Below are 14742 nucleotides of genomic sequence, written 5' to 3'. Positions count from 1 at the left end.
AGTATCTCTTCACCTTACATGTGAAGTCAGCCCTCACCAACGAGAAATCGCCTTCTATGATCGAGGCCCTACCACCTTCGCCCTTGACTTTCCACGTGCAAAGTACCAAACAAGATGGATAACACCAATTTTTTTGCTTCTTGGAAAATGGAAAGTACCCCGTTTAGTACTACTGAATTGCATTGGCACTTTTTTGGTGCTATAAATTCAATTTGGCACTATGAAGTGTAAGGAAATGCACCCAGTTTGGTACTATGCAGGGTGCTTTGAGTTTGCATGCATATAATAATCTCAATTTGGTACTTTTGGTCATCACTCACACTTGGTAGTATAATACCAAACTGGGTTTGGAAACAGATTTGGTGCCTTCAAAGTATCCTGCAAAGTACCAAACCGGATACATAGTACCAACATTCGCACATTTCTCTACCCAAAAAATTCATCTTGGTATTAGGGATCCAATTTGTACTATGGAGTTTACAGAAAAGTATGAAACTGGGTACAATATAGGGGATCCATAGTATCAAATTTGGTACTTTTAAGTAGCATAATGTTCAATTTAATTCTTTTGGGCACCAGTCTCACTGTAGGTACTATAGTTCAAAAAACAGAGTATTTGATTTTAGAGGACTTGCATAAGTCACATAGAATCAAATTTGGTGCTTTTCTACACCCAATTTGGTAATATAGTCTAATTTCTGGCAGTACAGTGCCAACTTTGGTATTTTAAAAGGAGTTGGTTTTTTACAATACCATTTGGTACTGTAAAGTGCTTTGGTGCTTTACTCTTCTTTTTGTAATATTATGAGCTCTAATGTGGATTATTTTTTGTTCACAAGTGGAGCTCTACAAAAGATTCACGAGCACATATCTTGTGGTGAAGTTGTCACTTAGGTCCTTTGAGACACTCAAACCATTCTTTGTCCAAAAATTAAAAGAGCGTTATACTTACTGTTGTGTTTACCATATCAAGATGGTATACTTCAAGAATGCTTTCAATCAAATGCACCAGAACAATTTTGGGCATCACGGAAAAGAACATCCATGTCCATATGCTCCATTTGTGGTACACATAGTGCCGTAGGTCAGTTCTCTGCAAATCAAGCAGTTTTTCAACACATAAATATCTTGTTGGATTCCATATTGTCCTCTCGTCCTATGGATCATGAATATCATGCAAAGAGATGCTTACTTGGAGAGTGCCCTAGATGTGATGTAAGAAAGTTGTCATTCTGCCCAGACGAGATTGCAACAAATAGTAGGGAGGTGATTGTTTAAGGATGTGGGTATTGGACAGGTTAAAGCCGAAGGAAAAGAGAAGAAGAAAATTTCAAATCATCTCAAAAGCTTCATCAAGCATAACTTTGTGTTTCGATGGCAGGCCCAACAGTTTAAAGACTCCTTGCTTAAGTTTCCGAGAGACGTTGTGGCTTTTGTTGTTGATTTTGCAGAGAATTACAACTTTAAAGTGCAGAAAAAGGTCTAGTCCATGCATTGGTGGTCAACACAGGTAACAATACTGATGCACATCTCTTATATCAGGAATTCAGTAGGAGGTGTTGAGAAGACTACGCATTTTTACATATCGGATGATAAGCTCGATGACATGCTCTTTGTTTAGCATTGTAAAATGATGCATGACAATTGGATGAAACAACAAGGAAACAGTTTGCAATATCATTGGGTATCGTCAGATGGTGCCTCTTCGTAATTCAAGGCACGACGACCATACTATTTTGTAGCCAGGTATTACCAGTTGACAGGATTGCATATGATGCATAACTTCTCCGCTTTAGGACATTGAAACACAGAGCATGACGGTATGGGTGCTATTATCAAGAGAACTCTTACACATGAAGAGATAAAACCCAATGGCTGGCAGATGAAGTGTGCGGCTGATGTGGTCAATCTTTTGCAAGCGAGGTTTCAGCCAACAAGGGAAGGTAGGAGTGTCAGCACAAAGAGGGTGTTTTGGTTGGTTTTATCAAATGACGTGCTACATTCTCCACTATGGGACTGTAACCAATTGCAAGCTCTTGCTTATTCCATTGTGTTGATGGCTACTCAATGCATAATCCATGCAATGTGCGTTTTTAGACGTTGTCATGCTCTTGTGATCCACGTGTGAATGGGCAATGGATAAGAGACAATAAGAAGTAGCACATTGAAGAATGGAAATATGTCTCCATCAAGCCATTGGTAGAGTCGGTACAAGCAGATAGTGATGAGGATGAAGATAATGAGCAAAACTATAGTTACTTGTTTTCCTCCCAAATGAGTCAAGATTTAAGCATGCCTATGTATGTAGGAGACAATGAGGTGCTGAGCCAATTACTGTCCATTGGGGATGACTTTGCAGTGTAGGCAACCGAGGAGAAAGAATACTTCTGCATTCTAAAGTGAACAAAAAACATGTACCAGGCACTGAGCGTAGTGAAGGACCTTTGGAATAACAAGATCATAAAAGGTAAAATTCTAGTTGAGGATTTGTACTATGCCTAGGTTAAGGGAAAAGTAGCACTAAATTTTGGTACTGTGTTTTTTTGTGTTCAACTAATTGTTGTAGTACCAAATTTGATACTCTATGTTACCATACCAAATTTGATACTCTATAGTAATGTAGTACCTAATTTGATACTCTACACTACCCACCTTTGGTACTATCTACTACCTTTACAATCATTCAATTACTATTGTGTTATACAATAAAAATCTTTGGTGGTAATATGCCACCAATTTTGGTACTGTAGTATCAAATCTTGGTACTGTGCTAAATGGTTTTACCTGACTGCTATGTACAGTTCTTATGCAGACAGAGTTATAAAGCCCATTCTTATTGTGTAATAAGAACCCTTTCTGGTACTCTGCGAAATTATCCCCTTCCTCTTTCTTTCTCATCCTCCCCTCCCTTGCTCTCATTATCTCTCTCCCCTAGCTTCATGTTGTCCTCTTCCCTCATGTCATCCAGTCTTAAAGAGGAACTACTAACCTAGCAAGTTTCACTTGTCACTAACTTCAAACTCACGCTTGTCACCAAGTAGTAGCAAAAAAGTACCAAAGCAGTAGCAAGAAAAAGCACGTATACAAAAAGATAAAGTGCACTAGTAAAATTTTTCAGGGACCAAGATACACGTGCAATGATAATTTTCATAATTTTCATGAAAATGCCATAGGCAATGTTCAAGCTTACACAATCCTTTACACATCAGGGGGGTCAAAGCAGTACGAATATCCCTCCAAATATACAAAGTAGCTGGCACGTACAAGGAAATTTCATCCTTGACATCAAACAAGTGTGTGCAATGGTTGTAAGCAGTGGGGAACTTCACCTCTAGCCACCCATAGATCCATGAAAAAATGACCTCCATAAAATACTTTGGATTTTTGGGTCTTTGGGTCATAATATTTTGGCATGTATGACCGAATGCAGCAGCACGAGTCATAATCATTCTTCCACGACTTGTATCTTGTGTTGTCCACAAGGAGGATGTTTGCTTCATTGAAGTGTGGATGCTTGTGCCACACTCTTCTTAGGAGCTTTAGAAAAATAGGCTTGTCACAAAACTCCTCCAAAATTGATGGCACGTCTCTGAGTCTGGGAGCCCATATCTCACATTGAGACTGGTCAAAAGTATCCGTGATAGAGAAACTAAGCAATTAGAACAACTATACAAATAAGAGTACCAAAGCAACAAACACACGGTACTAAATGAGTAAAGAACCAAAGTACAAAACAGTAGGAAATTGTATACACAGTACCAAACATAGTACCAAAATACCATAGAACCATAAAACCAAAGACACAAATAATATCAAATTCAGTACACAATAGTAAACAATACCAAAAGTACCAAAGTATTGTATAGTACCAAAATGTGTACAAATCAGTAGCAAAGTGCGACATAGTACCAAAATCAATAAAGCCAATTTGAAAGTTAAGGGATAAATACCTAAAAAGAGGTCTTTCATCTTCATCAATTTAGGGAAGCAAGCATTCATTATGGTCATCAGATTCTTCCTTTGGCTACATGACCAAAGCATCATATAGCATCGCTTCCTCAAGTTGATGATGAAGTCCTCCGCATCAGGTCTGGCCACACAATATTTGTATTGGGAGACTTGCACACCTCGGGACCTACATCCTCTTGGGAATGGTATATTCCCTAAATCTTTGGGTTCTTCAACACAATCCTTCAGTAGCACTCCATTGACATCCAAAATAACAAGGCACATATTGCTCTCTATTTCATCTGCCGGCATTGATGTATCCGATTGTACTTCATTTAGCCAGCAACTATCCCTGGCTGTAGTACCACTAAACTATATGAGTAGAAGAACACAACCTTTTTGCAATAGCAAAGTTGGACATTAGGCCCATAAAAGTTTACCAATTTTTGACACTAGGACATAAAAGCTTACAAACACATTGACATCTTTCAAGAGTAGAGTGACATGACACCAAACACATTGCCTTATCAAAATGGGATGGTATTTCATATTAAGCCAGAAGCAAGTACAAAATGCTATCACAACAAGTAATGCTTGTAGGTTCGCGGCTTGAGGAAACAACCAACGGGACACTTTCTAGATTTCACCTTGAACAGTTGGGAGAGAGTGGTTGAGTCAAAGCTATCACCTGTTTCTAAGGGCATTACAACAGGTGTCTTGTTAGCGAGTGGCGACGACGGACAGTTGTAGCATAGCTATCTGGCACTAACATAACATGAATACTCCAAGAAGTGACTCGAATGGGGCATGAAGACTCTTTGAGGTTGTCAATATCAAGAAGTGAACCTAACAAGAAAACACACTAGCTCAACAAACAAATCAATGACTCAATGATCAGGGAAATATGCATATGTCCTTTCTCGCCGCTCTAGGTCATCACGCCATTTTGGCACTCAAACGGACTCAAAATGCAACAAAACTTTAGGAAGAGGTCTAGGACACCTAGGGGCACTATCCTACAAGGTTTGGTTGCAATTTAACAAGGCACCAGAATCACAATTCATCATGAAGGAGGTCTTGAAAACTGCAACAGAACAAACCTGATATGTTTCCCTATGGTCTAAGAACACTCTCCTATGATCAAAATGTCAAAAAATAGTGATTTAAGCACTCAAATGTGATGAGAAGGCTCACTAACGTGTAGTTGCAAACCTCAACAAAATTGACAATGCTTACACTTGAATGAAAGAGCAAAGAGAGAGGAACACAATGCAAATCAATCAACTGGAACAAATTGTGCTTGACTTTATGCAAGAAGAAGGCATTGAAGAGGTCACTATTTGCAATGCGGTTATCATGCTTTTGTTGTATGTGGATGATGTAGTGCTTCTAGCACATACTTTAGAGGACGCACAAAAGCTTATGGTTGTCCTCGAGAACTTTTGCTTGCATAGTGGGCTGATTGTGAATGAATCCAAGACAAATGTTATGCTTGTGAAACCCAACCATATGGAGAAGCCATACATTGTGTACAACAATGAGACACTTGAAGTCGTTGAGAGCCTTAAGTACCTTGGCCTTGAGGTTCCGTCCAATCACAAGTGGCATGAATGTTCTATGTGTCATTTGGAAGTGAGAAAGAGACCATATTATGCATTTGACAACATGTGTAATCCGGGAAACATCAAGTGTTGGGTTCTCAAGAAGTACTTACTTGACATATTGGTGAAACCGGTTCTTCTTTATGGAGTTGAAGTGTGGGGCAGGAGCATCTCAAATTCTACTTGGAAAGAGTTTGAGAATGTCCAAAAGTGTTTTCTTACAAACTTTCTCTAAGTTAAGACACAAGCACCATAAATGCTCCTACTTCTTGAGTCGAGATCTCTTCCAATTGAGGTTACATGCATGGAAAGAGTTGTGGATTACATGATAAAGATGCATCAAAACCCCTCACATTGACTTCCTACAATTGCATGGGATGCAAGCAAAAAGTTCAAAAGACACATAAAAGCAAGATCTTGAGCACGAGATGGATCCAAGGCATAAAGAAGTGGTTTGGGAAATGGGATACATTACATTTGCTACATGAAGCTTCAATTGACTCCCAAGTGAATGAAGCTTTTCTACAATGCCAATGTATTATGGCTTGGGAGAAATCCGGTGGGTCATGCTTCATACATTACACTACCCATATTTCCCCCAACTACAAAACCATGTTCTTTGTTGAAAGAGGAAACTGTACTCACACTTACATGCTTGAGCCTCCCCTTGTCAACGATATATACTATCACAATCATTCAACTTAGCTCCCACTCCTTTCGATGTGAGATAGGGTTTTGGGGCAATGGAGAAAATTCAAATTGATTTTGCAAATTATGCTCACTGCAAGTTCGAGAGTCTGAGTGACACACACTACTAGAATGCTCAGCTTTTGGTCACATCCGAACTTGCTTCTCTCACATTTTTTGCCATGACTTAGACCTACACACTTTCCTCTCCCACCCATAGCGTGAGATCTCTATTGCGACTCTCATCACCACAATTTTGGAGCATTGAGAGTCACTCATCAACCATACATGTACTATACTATTGGAATTAGGGTTGCAGAGAAACGCACACAACTTGGAGAAGACGAAGGAAGCTCAAGGCACACAATAGAGAGTGTGTTACTTAGTGTGCAATGGAAAGATAGGTAGCCCTAGAGTGATGGACGTATATACAATGCCCGGGGGAAAAAACCTCCTAAAGAGGGAAAAAATGCCCCGGTGGTCCTAGTGTGTTCACACACATCACTACCACATGTATATGGTAACAAATCCCCCCTGGAGTGATGCGGTGAATGAGAGCTGGCACATGAGTAAAGGGAAGTGCCATGCCCTGAGGACAGGATCAGTTCACAAAGGGGAGTAAGCCCAAAGCTTTGCGGAAAGCTTCAAGCTTCTCACGAGACAATGCCTTTGTGAAAAGATCTGCAAGGTTGTCCTGTGTTGGCACATAAGCCAAGCTGATCTCTCCTGCTGAGAGCCTCTCCCTGACATAGTGGTAATGCACCTCAATGTGCTTTGTGTGAGCATGAAAAACTGGGTTCCTCGCAACTGCCAATGCGCTCTGACTGTCAGTGTAGATAGTGTTGGCAGTGTCCTATCCAACACCCAAATCAGCCATAAGGCGTCTGAGCCATACACACTCAACCGTAGCTATGAAGACTCCCATGTACTCAGCCTCACAACTCGAAGTGGCCACAGTAGGTTGATTCTTGCTCAACCATGATATACATGAACTGCCAAGCATGAAACAAAAACCACTTGTGGACACTCGCGTGTCAAAACAACCAGCCCAATCTGAGTCCGAAAAATCATGTAAGTCTGGCGGCAATGTTCCCCCCTTGGGATAAAACAAGCCAAGATGTAAAGTGCCACTAAGGTAGCGGAAAATCCTCTTGACAGCCTGCCAATGCTTAGACCCTGGGCTATGCATAAATCTGCTGACCTGTGAGACTGCAAACTAAATATCCGGCCTCGTGTTGCATACATAAATGAGGCAGCCAACAGTAGTTTGGTAAAGAGTGACATCATCAGGATCACCAGCATCATGTAGACTCAACTTCAAACCTGTTTCCATGGGAGTGGCAATAGGTTTGCAATCCTCAAGTCCAAACTTACATAGCAATGTCTCTATGTAACTTTTCTGACACAAGGCAATACCACCATCACACTGCTTAAACTGTATACCCAAATAATGATGCAACAGCCCCAAATCTTTCATCTTGAAAGTAGCATTCAAATCAGCCTTAAATTCAGCAATATGTCTCTCATTTGGTCCAGTGATCAGCAAATCATCAACATAAAGAACCACAATGAGAAGTACATCACCCTCACGCTTTACATACAATGGGCTTTCTGTTGGACTGTTAAAAATCCTTGTTTGACCAAATGAGTGTCAGCTTTCTCATACCAAGCACGAGGAGATTGCTTCAAACCATACAAAGCCTTGTTACATTTGCACACTTTGTCCTCTTGTCCTTTTATGACAAAACCGCGAGGCTGCGTTACATAAACTTCCTCAAATATGTCACCATTCAAGAAAGCAGTAACAATGTCTGATTGATGTACATCCCAACCAAAATGAGCTGCCAATGCACATAGAAAACGTACATTAGTCATACGACAAGTGGGAGCAAAAGTCTCTTCATAGTCTATGCCTTTTTGTTGTGCATAACCTTTTGCAACAAGTCGAGCCTTATGGCGATCGATCTCACCATCCGGCTTGCGTTTCAACTTGTAAACCCACTTCGTACCAATGGCCTTTTTGCCAGGAGGCAAATCACATAAAGTCCATGTGTCATTTTCTATAAGTGCATCATATTCTGATTGCATGGTGCACGGTCAAAGAGCAAACAGATAAAGAAGGAGATAGAGCAGGGCATGTCGGGCTATGAAACAATGCCCCCCCTTCAACCATAGAGTCCAAGTGAGGCTATGCACAAGGAAAATCATGAAAATCAAGGCGTAGGTGTTGTGCCACAGAATTGGGTACGTACGGTGGAGGATTTGTCCGAGTAGATGCAGGAACTGTGGCTAAGCATGATGGATAGATGTGGGATAGGTGTCTAACCTCACTCCTATCTTATTGCAGCCAGGCTACAAGAGGTTGTCAATTTCTTGGAAAACAACAAACAACTCGCATCTAACTCAAGCTACACTCAAATAATTGAAATCACCAAAAGCCAATTGATCATCGGCAAACAAATCACATCCGTTACAGCATCAAATGACATCCAAACGTAACAAAACTTCATAGGACATGTTTATAAGACCTAAGCACACATGGTTATGGTCTCAAATCCCACTTTAGGTCAAGTGCAAAAATCGGGATTATTAACAGTAGTGGATTTTTGACCTAGTCATTTTCAACCCAGAATGCATTTAAATGCTTAGCAATTGATTTTGAAGTGTAAATTCCTACTTATGATGAGATTAGGCCATAGGTTGGTAATACCAAAGGCTACAAAATATTATAAAATGCTTACATCAATTCATAGAGCTCTTACTTGCGGTTACAACACAATAGATGCGACTGTAATGTGACAACCGGGAAGGGAGTAGGAAGCACAAGAAGGAGATAAGTGAGCAGCGTTAGCTCACACTGTGTATTTCATTATCCAAAACTTATGAAAAACTTACAAAAATTGGCTTTTATACCTTAGCCAAGGTTTTTGGTGGTCAAAACTAATAATCTGGGAGCTCTAACTAAAGATAGGTTGATACAATCTAGAAGCTTGTAGCCCCTTCTTATCAATTACAAAGTTTACCTGGAAAATAGGAGCTACAATATTCCCAATTCATCAAAATAATAAATCTTTTTACAATGAGAGCTCCGAAAAATGTGATCCAAGTTAGCATGCTACTAACGTTCCCCCCCTCCTAGCCTATGTCGTCCCTTGACACAGCTTTATGGGCTGAAGTAATATTTGGGTTGACAGTTGGCAAGGTGTGCATGAAGTGCCTTCTCATATCTAATCTTTCTTTCTTTGTCTAGAACCTGCAAAAATTGCATGATGACCCTATTTTTTAGCTCAATGATTGAGTAGCCTACGAATCTGGAGGTTCAGTTGTTGATCACTGGCCCAAAAATCTTTGTTCTCCAAGTGAAGAACCCTATATAGAACGCTTCCTCGAATACCAACATATTGCTAGAAGGTAAAAACATGGATCGGACATAGAAGCCATAAAGGACTCCTTCAGAAGGTTGGCCGCTTAGGTCGTAACAAAGACCTTTATTTCCCTCGAGGAACGACATCCATGGTGGTCCTGCTTGCTCTGGCTCATGAAAAGCTTCAATGCATGTGAGTAGCATTCGGCAAATTTTGTAGAGCATAGCACATGAGAGATCAGGGAGACTTTTGAAGAATGTCATGGCGCTCGTTAGGGTTTTCACCATGTATTTCTCTGTCGGTGTTCCTTTTTCTGGAGCTGGCAATCTTGGATAATTAAGCCATGTAGGCCGCTTCTTTGTCATTGCTTCATGTGCTTGCCATGTCCTTACTCTTGGTATAGGACAAAAGGTCGGGTCTTTCTGAAGTGCTGCAGGTGCTCTTTTGAACAGAATCAAGTATCTGGGATTCTTGTTCAGTCAACTCTTTCTCCACTTGGGGTGGACTTCTTCTGCACCTTTTGTCTGCATGTCTTTATATAATCTTTCCTTAACCTGTAAAAGTTCTACCTTGATCAAAGGATATGACGGTGATTTTTGATGCCATTGTGCATTGATTTGGTTGGGAGTGAGTTGAATAATGTTGAATGAATGGAGAGCTCTCAACTCCCAATCCATCGTTGCTTTCCATTGTTCATTTGTCTCTTGAGCAAACTGCTCTTCAAGTGCATCTTCTTCAACTTTTGATAGCTGGATCATTGGCACTCTTGAGCAAACTGCTCTTTAAGTGCATCTTCCTCAACTTTTGATAGTTGGATCATTGGCACTTGATCGGCATCTGTTATTGGTACTTGAAAGTCTTCTTCTTGTCCCAGCCCTTGTGCCGGATGTGTTTCCATCTCAGCAAAAGAGACTGAGGAAATTTCAATGTTTGGTTGCTCAGATGTACCTGCTTCTTCCTGCATCTCTTGTTGTCCGTCTCGCAACAACTGATTAACTTTCTTGAGGTCTGTTATCTCCTTGAGTAGTTGTTTCTCTCTTTGTACTTGCATCAATGCAAGGTCTCTTTGTTGTGACTACTCTAGCTTGATCTCTAGCTCGAGATCTTCATTCTTCTTTTCCAGTGGTTTATATACTCCGTCTGTAACTTTGAGCGAGGCAGCTACGGGATTTTCTCTTATCTGTCGCAAGAAGGTTGCCTGATCATTGATCCTTTGCTCTGAGAATTGTAGTGAAGCATTTGCTACATCGAGCTACACTTGGATCTTTTGAACTGACAAAGTTGTAGTTAAGAGATCATTGGTAACCTCTGCCAATTGTTTGTCTTTTAATTTACAGGCATTTGTTAAACTCGTGAGAAGTTCACCTAGCACTTCCATTTCTTTTTTTTGCTTCTCTTTGCTAGCTGGTGTTGTTTAGCTTCAACTCTCAACTCTTGGATTTGTCTTTGCAGGTCCATGATGACATTCATTTTGTCCTCGAGCTCTCCTTTGAGAGCGTCGATAACCATCTTCAGCTCTCTAGCCTTAGCACTGCGGCTAAGTGCGGATGTTTGTATTTTCTTTGTTATTTCTTGCATCTGCTTGGCATATTCGTTTACTTGTAGAATAAGCTCATCAATTGTCTACCAATCTTCATGATATGTCGGCTGTCAAGATGTTTTAGTACTCAATGTGGGTGGCTCCTTGGGTGGGGTTGTGGTTGCTTCGATTGCTTTGTCTTCTTGAGGCTTTGTGGATGCCTCGGTCGTTTCCTGCTGGGTGGTTGTAGACGGTGTGGTTTCTGTTTCTTGTGCCTTTGGTTGCTCAAAACTAGCACTCTCTTGTGGTTCAAGACTTGCTACCCTATGCGGTTCAAGATCCTTTTCCTTGGTTTGCTCTCCCTCAGTGGGTCTAAGTGTTGGTGAAGGTGGAGGACTTGGCATGGGGTGGTCTTGTTGTTCCGTAGCAGGTGAGGTAGGTTTAGGAGACATCTCTTCTTGATCGTGCTGTGTCTCTCCTTGTTCTATTTCCTCTGCCTATTCTGCATATGGTGAGGTAGGTTTGGGAGACATCTCACCCTGTTCATGCTATCTTTTACTTTGTTGGGCCTCTTCAGCTTGTCTCTGCTGCTCCATCGCATCTTTCCTTGCTTTTCTTTTTGCTTCTTGAGCTTCTTTTTGCTTTAAGGATTCTACAACCTGGTACATGCGTTCAAGAGAATCCTTGGGATCTTCTGGTTCTCTTCTGGCAAGATTCTTGGTTCGGGGGCCTTTTATATCTCTTGGAACCCACCGTACTAGGTCCTCACCTGTAGCTTGGTGGCTTCTTTCGTTGTAGGTCTCTTTTTCCCTTTCAAACCTCACCTTATTTTGCTGCGGTTCTTCCTGATGTGAAGCCACTGACTTCTTCTTCATCTCCTCTCTTCTGGCTCTTCTTTCCTCGTTGTCTAAGCTTTCGTTGCTATGTGCTTCATGTGAGGTTTCTCCAGACTCTTCATCAGATGTGTAAACTCTTTTTGTTAACCTTGTAGTTCTTGGAGATGGCTGTGCTGACATAATCCATGTGTTTTGATATGGGGCAGTGGCAATTGTCTGCCATGCCAATAGCATGGTATGCTATTCTTGTTAATACCTCAGGTGTACCGAGATGCATGATCTTACCCTCTTTGTTAGTACCTTTCAGCGTGGATAGCACATACTGCGCGTGATAAATGGGTTGCTTGGTTGTCGACTTAAACACCTGTGTGAATGTAGTCGCAATGGCATGATTAGGTATTGTGTATCTTGGCGGTCTCTTTGCTAGAAAGTGGAAGTGTTGATGATATAACCATGCAGGTTCTTCCACTTGCTACTGGATGAGTTCAGCAAAGGTTGCCACAGCAGCCTCCTTGGTGAAAGTGCCTGCTGTTTTTCTGTCTCTGGCCCTCATTGTCATCCCCTCTGCTGGCAGGTTGAGAGCCTCGGCCACACTTTCCTTTGTTATCACCACTTCTACCTTCTGCCCTTGTTGGTCAGTTATTTGGGCTGATCCATCTTCCTAGATTGTAGACAAGAGCTTATAGGCTTTCTAGAAGTCTACACCACACGGTTCTTGGTCGTAGAATTCTCTGAGTCCGAGCCTTTTGTTAGCTTCTTTTTTGTTGGGATTTGCTGCAACATCATAGATTTCTTTTGGAAATAGCTACAGCTCAACCTGGTGTCCTTTCTCACTTTTAAACCTGCCTATGAAAACTATGGTGTTGTTTTCTTCAAGCTATTCCCTGGATAGATATGTTGCCTTGGCTATTTTTACTGAATTGGGGTCCAGTTGGTAGGGTGGGAACTCTTGTAGCTTCTCTTTTTGAGAGACCCTCTTCTTGGCCTTTTCCACAGCTTGCATGGCTTCTTTTAAGTGAATAGAGTGCCAAAGTTAGAAAATTTTTGCAACTTCGCTCTAAAATGCCCTTCGGTCTCTGCATTGCTGACAAATTAAGTCCAATTTTCTTCAAAGTAATTTTTGAACATGCATAGATGCATAAAAACATGTAAAGATCAAAATCATCAAGTCCAAGCAAAATTTTGCAACAAAAGTAAATAATCGTGATTATTTACAACTGATGAATTTTTCCAACTTTTTGCAATTTTGGCATCATAGGCCTGAAATATATATCAAGTAGATACTCTGAGTGAAATAAGGGCTCATTTGAGTGCACAGGGTGAAAATGGTGCCAGATTTAGGCTTCTCTAAAATAGTAGATATAAAGGACTTTTTTTATTTTGAGCTCCAAATTTGTTCAAACTTGGTCAGTGGGCTTAGGACGTTATGTGCTTTGGTCCCATGAAGTCAAAGTTGCAATTTCTCCCCATCTTGGCCAAAAAGTAAATAATCACGATTATTAATTTTTTTATCAAAATGGACATTTTTTGAAGCAACTTGGTTCTAGGCATGATGTAGACTATGTGTATGAGATTTAAGGTGATAAATAACTCAAAAATTGGTTTGAAAGGACTTCTTGGCGTTTTTTGGCAATTTTCCAAGTCATCATTGATCAATTTGGCTCATACTTGAAATGTGGCATGTAATAGGTGTGTACAAATGATAGGTGATGTGAAGGTACCATTTTCAAGCCAAAAACTTGCAAAAAAATAATAATCGCAATTATTTACAGCAATCAATGTTTTTTGCAAAACCTGACAAATTTTGACCTAAACATATTCAATACACCTAAAACAAGTCCTAAATTGAATTTGGTAAAGTTTTGTCTTGCCGGCATCACTTCGTGCTTTGTCGACTCTGAATTCACCGATTTTTGGGACTACATGGCCTGTGGAGTTGGTTAGTCACTTTTGAGGCTATGGACTTGTCCGCTACATAGTCCTGAAGCAACTCATCTATTTTTGGCCCATTTGGAGTTAGTTTGATTTTGTATGCCAAATTTGACGCTTTGTAGCCTTTGAGCGGTTTTCTGCTTTTTGAGGGCTTACCTTGATTGGTTTTATGAAACCAACCATGTACATTGTATATACACCTAGTCTATAAGTTGTCTGTGGAGTCAGAATGCAATTCTGGCATCTGCTAAAAACCTAGCTTTTCTACTTGGGACCCCGCTCGACCCCTGTCGAATGGTCAACTGGTGATGTAGAAATGTTCTATAATGTTTGGGCATGCTACAATTCAAGCATCGTCTGATTTGGTTAAGCTGACAGGCCGCTATGGTCAATTTTTGGTCGTAGGACTTCGTGAACTGCTCGGATTCTAGGGTTTTTTCCTGGGGTTTAGCCTAGCTATCGTTCATACAGAATGGATCATTGATAAGTATAGAACTTACCCCTCATGTCTTGTGTTAGATGGTGCTGAAAACAGGCGACTGTGGACTCCGGAAAATGTGCGCAAAGAAGGTCGAAAAGCTCTCTCTCCAAAGGTGACAAGTGGAAATGAGGTGATTTTAGACTACCCTGGATATCTATACTCGAACTTCCTGAACCATTTTTTCCCAAATTCCCTTGTTAGTCCTACTACACCGTGAAATCTATGTTAGACTCAAAAAATTTTGCAATCGGATTCATGTAACTCATTCTGCAAGAATCATTAGGAAAATTTTGAACTCATTTTTGGGCCTTTTAAGAGTGCCACATCATCAAAGTTGTACAAAAGAAAGCAACCCGGTAGACCCCTCTAAATA

General features: G+C 40.7%; 1 protein-coding gene across 1 annotated transcript in view; it reads right to left on the bottom strand.

The window, feature by feature from the left end:
• The window catches only part of LOC147456778 (uncharacterized), a 67083-nt gene that overhangs the window by 28086 nt on the left and 24255 nt on the right, over positions 1-14742 (bottom strand). Inside the window, exon 3 of the mRNA XM_086513447.1 lies at positions 14192-14209. Within this exon, the coding sequence (XP_086369573.1) occupies positions 14192-14209 (18 nt within the window). The remainder of the gene's footprint in view (positions 1-14191; positions 14210-14742) is intronic.

This window comes from Adiantum capillus-veneris, chromosome 5 (genome assembly GCF_014529385.1).
Source record: "Adiantum capillus-veneris isolate H3 chromosome 5, ASM1452938v2, whole genome shotgun sequence".
Lineage (NCBI taxonomy): Eukaryota > Viridiplantae > Streptophyta > Polypodiopsida > Polypodiales > Pteridaceae > Adiantum > Adiantum capillus-veneris.
The sequence above is the reverse complement of the archived record's forward strand: the minus strand, read 5'-3'. Positions and strand labels throughout refer to the sequence as shown.